Genomic DNA, 8,568 nt, shown 5'->3' on the forward strand with positions numbered 1-8,568 from the left:
CGAAGCGCATCCCTGACCTTGGACGAACGCCTCGGCTTACGCCGAGCACGTGCGTTCCAAACACAGCGGCCGCGCCCAAGTTACGGCAGTCGCCTTTACAGGGGTGATATGGCACCCCCACATCCCCCCAACCTTAAATCAAACACATATCCCGAAGAAAAACTTAAAACAAAACAGCTACACAAGCTCTACGAAAGAACAAGTGGCGTAACTGTCCCTACAGAATGTCCGTGCACCGCGACACAGCCGCTGGTCTACACCACTGCGCTGGCTTGACCTCAGTCCCGGAACCGCAAAGGCAACGTGGCCGTCGGCGCGAGAGAACGTCGCTCGCGCAGCCACGTCTTCTGGTTGTGGGCAGCACTCAACGAGGGCGCCGATTTGAAGGCAGCTACGCAGGTCACGGCATGTCGGCCATCGGTGAAGACGATGTGCAGCAGACAGCCAGCCGCAGGTTACAACTTCCACAGTGTACACGCTCGAGAGAACGGGGCAGTCCGGCTAGCAATGACATCGGCGCTGACTGAGACGACAAATGCAATGAACGGTTGCTTTTTCTTAGTTCAATCGTGCCATGCAAGCTAAAATAAGGGAAGCTGAGTGCAACAACTCGACGCCACGATCCAGCGGGTTGTGTCTCACGTGCAACAGGCAGCTAAGCAGAGCCTTAGGCCTACCGACTCGCTCGACACAACCGTCATCCAAAAACAAGCATTCGCACAGGCGCAGAAGAGGCAGCCGCGAGGAGACATCAGCTCTCTGAGGTGGCCCTAAACGCTCGCTGCACACAGCAGCTTACCGAGCGATCGGCGTCCACCGTCCCGGACGATGTCACAACGCCCCGGCGTCGAGCTGCAATGCCAGCAGCAACGACACCCGTGGCCCCTGGCCACCCGGCTACACAAGCCGCGACTCCCAGAGTCAAAGAGACAGAAGAAAACTATTTACAGAAAAAACTCGGACCACCCTCGAGGCTTCTGTACTCACTCGCTTCGGGCTTGCCTACCATCCACGTTTTCTGTGCTTCGCTCTCCCATGATGCGGACCATGTGACTCTCGTACCGACACTCAACGACCATCTTAAAAATAAAAATGAATCACTTGCGAACATAACAACTTAGCGTGCCGACAAGTTCGAACAGGCCACAGCAACCGATCTCATCGCTCTCAAGAAAAAAACACGCCGCCGACGGTCTCAGCGATAAAATCCCCCCTAGGCTTACTCTAAGCTCACACAAATGTTGCCTCGAACCGCGAAAACTGTCGTCCGATGCTCCAAGAGCGCCATGTTGGGCAGCCAGTGTGGGGTCTGATCGGTAAAACCGCCTGCCGCCCTCGGAACACACGGACACAGTTCACGCGGTCGGGCAACAAAACGTGTAGGTTTATTACACACTTTACATATTTGGCGAGCTCGCCGGCCGGATTAGTAACGCGTAACACGCTAACAATGAATACTGGGAAACATATAACGCACACTAAAGGCAGTATAAGAAATACAGTACAATATAACATAAGATATACATAAGACATAAAATAAGACATACAAAATAAGTTACAAACGCTGCGGCGGCGCCGCAGATGCACGACTCACCACGAGGGCCCGAGGGAAGCGAGCCGCGGTACCGTCCCCCACGGACCCCGCGGCCGTCGTCCATCCGTGCGCGCCGCCACACCCCAAAAAAGACTCACTCCTGTTTCTATGCTCCGGCCTAAATTCGCGGCGGCGATGCCGGCGCCACCGCGCTAAACAACTCGGGTTACAGCGAAGCGCATCCCTGACCTTGGACGAACGCCTCGGCTTACGCCGAGCACGTGCGTTCCAAACACAGCTGCCGCGCCCAAGTTACGGCACTCGCCTTTACAGGGGTGATATAGCACCCCCACACAAGCCAGCGAAACGGCCGCGAATGCACCATGAGCGTGGCATGTAAATCATGACATAGATGACATGCATGTCGTGGTTTTCATGTTACCACCTGTTATTCATGTTCTTTATACAGTCACATCGCGCAATACCAATTTTGGTGTATATCAACATAGCGAAACGGCCGCGAGTGCGTCATGAGCGTGGCATGTAAATCATGACGTGCATGAAACGCGTGTCATGATTTTCATGTTACCACGTGTCAGTTATGTTCGTCATGTCGAAATGTCTCGTCATACCAGTTTTCGTATATATCCATTCATTTAAACGGCCGCGAGCGCCCCGAGACCATGTCATGTAAATCATGCCGCACATGACATGCGTGTCATGATTTGCACATTAGGACCTGTCATTATGTTCGCCATGAACTCTTGTCACGTCATACCAGTTTTGGTATATATGAAATTAACAGAATGGCCGCAAGAGCCCCAAGGCCGTGGAATGTAAATCATACTGTTCATGACATGCATGTCATGATTTTCATGTTATGACCTGTCATTTATGTTCGTAATACGGTCATGTTATTCCATACCAACTTTTGCCGATTATCGAAACGGCCAGGAGAGCACAAAATCGTAGGCGGCTAGATATAGATAGATAGATAGATAGATAGATAGATAGATAGATAGATAGATAGATAGATAGATAGATAGATAGATAGATAGATAGATAGATAGATAGATAGATAGATAGATAGATAGATAGATAGACACGCTCAAACTCGCAGAAGTTCGCTACGAAATGCTTCGCATTTAAAAAACACCGCCACTCCTTGCGCCATGAGGTACATAAAGCCCGAACCACACGTACGCTGGACGAGCGCGCGCTGTACGTTGGCTGTACGCGCCCCGGAGGCCGCGCATGTGCAGACGAAGCAAGTGCGGCAAAAACGCGCTCGATATCGACCTTTACACGGCGCGCGTTCGAAAGCGCTTGGAGCCCTGCAAATACGCAAGTGTGGCACGGCTGTTACCAGCACCGGCTTGACCGACGGATAGTAGCCGAATTTACAAGTCGACTTTTGTTCCCGAAGTGTCTTTTCTGGCAGGGACCAATCGCAAAGCGCGTATTCCAAACCATCCGGGCTCGTGCCGAGTTCCCGCTTTTTTCAAACACGCTTTCTTTCGGAGCCACGAACACGGAACCATACGCCATGGCAGCAGCAGCAGCCCCGGAAGAAGCCGCTATCGACAATGAAATGCTGATATCTGCGGTGGAGGCCCGGCAGCCCTTGTGGCTTGCGAGGCACATCGGTAATAGAAATCGGCAACTGAAAGCCGCCTTATCGAGAGAGGTGGCCGCTTTGGTCCTGCCCGGCGCCGAAGGTATGCATGTTGAAGTTCGCTTTGGCTTGAAAGCCGTCGATCACATGCAACTGCTATTTTGGACAGATGGCGTCGCGTTGGTCCAGAAGCGGTGGAAAAGCCTTCGGGACAAATTCCGCCGCTGCTTAAACGACGCGACGTCACAACGAAGCGGCGCCACAGCGGACGAAGACGCAGACTGTGCGTGGCCATATTTTGATGTTCTATTGTTCCTGCGCGACACAATGAAGACGAGGCCGTAAGTTTTATTTTCCCATTGAGTGGTGTCCGTAGAAGAAGAAACACGCGCATCGGGTAGTTATATCCATAAATTCTAGTGGATTACTGCCGGTGAAATAGAACGCGTTTTATTGAAAAGCAGAATGGTTAGTCAACATGTTTGCTTGCTATACTACAGAAAATATCAGGGAGGAGAAAAGCCCCTTAGGACAAGATGGACATAAAAAATGTGTAAACACATAAAAACTGAATTTTAAAAAAGTCACGCGAGATCCACAATTCCACAAAGTTTCAAATGATGATTACCACTATAGCCAGTTGCTTAGCCAGAAATTTTTCACGGGTGGGGGGATTCAACCATACTTTATGAAAGTTCATGCGTGCGTCTGTATGTGTCTTCATATAAGCACATGCAAAAATGAAAATTTTCGAGGGGGCCTTTGAACCTCCCCCGACCCCCTGGCTATGCCAGTGAATGTAGATTTATTGGTCTTCGGAGTTTATTGAATTCATTGGGGCCTTCATTATTCTGCAGTGTAGATAGGCAAACAATACCGTGATTTCTATACGTGAATTTTAACTGGACGTAGAATTTTTCAGAGAATCCAAATGCTCAACTCGTGCTAACATTGCTTTGGCTGTTAATGTGAATATCGTCAATCTGAGAAGTGATCGTGAACATCAGTAAAACTACTATGTACGGCTTCCTTATTTTTTTGTTTCAGCGAAGGTGTGTTCTACTCACTAAAATGAGCTATGCATATGGAATGACTGTGTGAACTCAAAGAGGACGACACTTGTGTCATGTGTTGTGTGTGATACTACTAATCTGGGAACCATATTTAATGATTTTTTCCTCAGACAGCCACATAACACAAACAGTCGTGCATTTCAGTTTACTTTATTTCCACACTGGGTCAACCATTTACTAAGAATATGTGAAGAGGGAAAAATATGTGCAACAAGCATACATTTATTTTCTTTTTTTCTTGAGATGTAACAGCACATCGGGGGCCTGCAGCTGCAGTGACGATCCACAGAATGCAACCGACACTGGAGAATCACCCGTGACAGTGCTGATAGAGTCGACGTGTGGGATGCGTCAGGTCAACTTGACACCCGACAACCTGCCGGAGGAGCAGAGTAATGAGCCTCCGGTGGATGTGAACGAGGGCGAGGCACTAGAGCAGGATGATGAATATTTAGTGACGGAGGTTGTACTACCGACTTCGCCGTCTGCACCTCTCCCCACCAGTTCCACCCCGTCGGCCATGCCGCACCATGCAGCAAAGAAGACAAGTGCGCATGAAAGCCAGGTACGCTCTTTTAGTAAAAAAAGAAAAATGATTGTGATGTGGAGCTAATGCAACAGCTGGGAACCCTCTCTGGTGCTCTCGAAACTTCTCAGCAACAGGACAACCACAATTTATTCGTACAATCATTGGTGCCATCCCTCAAGAGAATAGGGTCTGAGAAATAAATGAATGTGCGAATGAAACTCATGCAAATCATAAAAGATTTCACAGGCTGAATTCCTTAAGTTTACGAAATCTTTTGCGATTACATGCTAACCTATACTCTACAGCAGACTTGCACTAATTCACGCTCATATTACATACTCTTGCTTAACTCATATTTTTGGCTGGACTACTATGTTTTCAGTGTACCTAGAAGTTTCCTAATTCAAACAGCAACATTCGTTGAATTCTCTTAATTTTATACTTATTGCTTATCTGTATCAGAAATACTGCCTGACTTTGTTTCTTCTAGCAGAACAGTTGTGTTTGCACTTGCTTCAAATGATAATTCAAGCTTCTGACAGTTGAAACAAATTTCTGTGGTCTCATCCAGTTTGAACTATATAAGTCTGCTGTATTGATTTATTCCAGATATATTAAGTTTCTCAGTTAAAATGTTACCTCAAGAATTTCAGTCGACCGATTTTACTTCGTACAGCTAATGTGGGGATGCTATGTGCAATCATGAGTTTAGTTAGAGAATGTAGCATTTATATCTATGAAATGCAGATCTATTTGCATTTTTTGCAGCTGTCTTAAGCCCTGTACACATATTTAGGAGGTGGATCCAGTCTCATCCAGTTTGAATTCTATAATCTGCTGTACTCATTTATTCCAGATATATTAAGTTTCTCAGTTAAAATAGTACTCAAGAATTTCAGTCAACCGATTTTACTTCGTACAGGTAATGTGGGGATGCTATGTGCAATCATGAGTTTAGTTGGAAATACTGCTCCCAAGAGCATTGTAACGATCTGTTCATTTTCTCTTCAGTAAACTGAGTCACGAAACTGTGCAATGAATAATAAATAAATTTTTTTACAAATATGTGGTTTTGTCTGACAATACATGTATGTATACTTTTGCTGCGTGCGCCTAATTCAATAACTTACTGCTTTGAACCATGGTTTTCTTACCAACGGCTGGCTATACTGCTGCAAGACACTGAACGTTAGTTTCATCACTGTTGCCACTACATCCCTATCTCTAAAGCTCTTGCACGCAACATATGAGCTGAACAATTGTCAATAAATGCTGTTGCATGCATTGTATTATTCACACTTTTAAATTGCATGCTTTCCAAAAAAAGGAGGATGGATTCAGTTATGAATGCTATAAATGCCACTGCTCCAGCCATCTGCCTACCAAAGCAAAAGCTGTAGTCGCCTTTAAAGTAAATAGAGCATGCAATGGGCAACAGCTGCCGCAGCAGCTGTTTTCGGCAGAGATAGAAAAAGAAAGCACAAGGCTTCCATCAAATACTTCTTTAAGCCTGGAACTGGTGAGTAAATTCTTCTAAGGTGGAGCTGTGTGAAATGCATCTGTGTTATTTAGCAGCACCTCTCCCCAATTTTAACCTATGTTTACATTATACGTTTTCTGGCTGCCACATTCTTCTTTTAGGTCACCTGGAAAAATGTATCCGAGGGGTTCCCTGCATTAAGAAACACTTACCATTACTGTAGGTCATAAACATTCCGCTCCTGCAGATGCTTCAAAGCACCTTCTTTTGAAACACCTGGTTGTGCCCACTGCCACGGACTTCGCCAGCTTTGCTGCAGAAGAAAGCCGTGAACAAGTTTCTTGCTCGTGCTGCATCAGTTTCGAAGTTCTTTGACTTTGTGTTCTCAAGGGCAAAAAACTATGTCACTCTGTTCTCCATCACTTCGTCTGGAATGCCTCGGCGCCACTGTCCTGCCACAACATTGCCATACATGTCCACGTGGTCATTGCATTTCTCAGACAATGGGTTGTGGACAGTGAGGAAGTTGTGGAGGACATAGGCAGTTTTAACAACGTAGTCCGCATGTTCGGGTTTCAAATTGACGGTTCGAAGAATGATACGCCATCTTGCTGCTGTGATGCCGAACGTATTTTCAGCGTATCGTCTGTCAAAAGAAAACAAATGTGTTTAAATGAACCACTGCTTTTATGAATGCAATTTACAAGAACTTCGTCCACTAGACTACATTTAGGAGAACACTTTAATGCCTGTTGTAGGAGCAGATTTAAAGAATACCAGCGTCAAGAAGTACTACCACATGTTTTCACTATCTTACATTAGTGCTTCCTGCAGTACATAATTTGATGGGTTATTGAAATACCCATTAAGCACAGTGCAATTTCACATCTGCATATAATGCTGCATGCAGCCAGAAATAGAGCGTGTTCTTTCCTTCAAAACACAAAGCTTCTGTATTTTGTTTGCCATGACATTACTGGTGTGAGCTGGTTGTGTAGGAACAGACCACAGACACCAGCCATTAGGAAACCATGCAACCATTTTGACTTTGTTCGTGTATAATCTGATATGAATGTAGGTTTTGGGATAGTTCATTTATCCCTGTAAACAAACCAATGAAAGAAGAAAAGGCAAATTTATTAAAAGAGAAATATGCTTCTTGTTCAGAAAGGAAGCATGGAACATATTCTAACACCAGCTTCATCCATAACAACACAATTTAACAATTAGAAAACATAACACTCACAATAAAGAACTTCATCTGGCTTGCTCGCGTTTCCTTTCTTGAAAACGCAGCTCTTGTCACTTTCCTATCAAGAATGCTATGTCACGCTGATAATGTGCGCGTCGTTCGTGACCAGGAAGAGCTGGGACCGCAGTGATAACGCTTGGAAAGTATGCGAGCTGGACGACGATTATAGTTGTTTGGCAGGAATATTCCCCATATACTCGATTTCTTTTTTATGAGTGTAGCGCTTGTCCTGTCTACTTTATCCTTGTGCACGCATCTTTTTCAACAGTGCCTTCATTTGAGGGGAAAAATTTGCAAATACGACTTCTTATACCAGGCTTCACCCATGAAATGTGCAGCATGTTTGCTGACCAGAATGACATACCTCGCTCGGCTCGACCTATAGTTGAATACCCTTCGCTCGTCCTCGGGGTGCTTTTCTGGAAATGGGCGCATAATGTCTCTTCGGCGCTGAAATGCCTCATCCTCAACAAAGGCATAAGGCACAGCTGTCCTTGTCCCAGGAAGCACACCAAGTGAGGGTATGTTGAGATTGCCATCAGTAAGAGCCTTGCCAAATTTACTGTTCTTAAATATGCCTCCGTCACTTTGCCGGCCCTCAGCCCCCACATCAACAAGAACATATTCGCAAGCGCTGTCAACGACAGCCATGAGGACAATTGAGCATGTACCCTGAAATGAAAAATGTCGAGTGCAGGCATGTGTTTGCAAACAGTCACTGTAAAGGTAATTTAAGACTCACGCTTAGGAAACAACACTTGGTATAAGAGTCCCAGCTGCAGGCAACGGCCTTAACCACGTGGGAGAGACGGATCAATCTCCCTCAATATATTTACAGCCATTGTAATGTGTACATGCAGAAATGCACAACAAGGTGTCAAGTTTGTCCGCAATATAAAATCCTGTCTGCACCCTTGCTGCAGATCATTGTTTAAGGGCTTGCAAAATTACTGAAAATTTAATGCAAATAAGTTGAAAATGTCACTTTTTACCTTGTAGTTGTAGTACAGACTTCCAGAATTTTTAGGGCATGTGCTTGCCAACTGCTTTCCATCTACGGCTCCCAGGCAGTTGGGGAATTGCCA

The 8,568-nt window shown here is 45.8% G+C and overlaps 1 protein-coding gene across 1 annotated transcript; it reads right to left on the reverse strand.

Moving 5' to 3' along the window:
• Positions 1-6,630: 6,630 nt before the first annotated feature.
• On the reverse strand, positions 6,631-8,134 carry LOC119395668 (uncharacterized). The gene is made up of 2 exons (XM_037662658.1): positions 7,848-8,134; positions 6,631-6,877 (listed from the first exon to the last, which is right to left on the reverse strand). The coding sequence occupies exons 1-2, from the start codon at positions 8,132-8,134 to the stop codon at positions 6,631-6,633; spliced, it is 534 nt and encodes a 177-aa protein (XP_037518586.1).
• Between the last annotated feature and the right edge of the window lie 434 nt (positions 8,135-8,568).

The sequence above is a fragment of the Rhipicephalus sanguineus genome, chromosome 6 (genome assembly GCF_013339695.2).
Source record: "Rhipicephalus sanguineus isolate Rsan-2018 chromosome 6, BIME_Rsan_1.4, whole genome shotgun sequence".
In the NCBI taxonomy this organism is placed as follows: domain Eukaryota; kingdom Metazoa; phylum Arthropoda; class Arachnida; order Ixodida; family Ixodidae; genus Rhipicephalus; species Rhipicephalus sanguineus.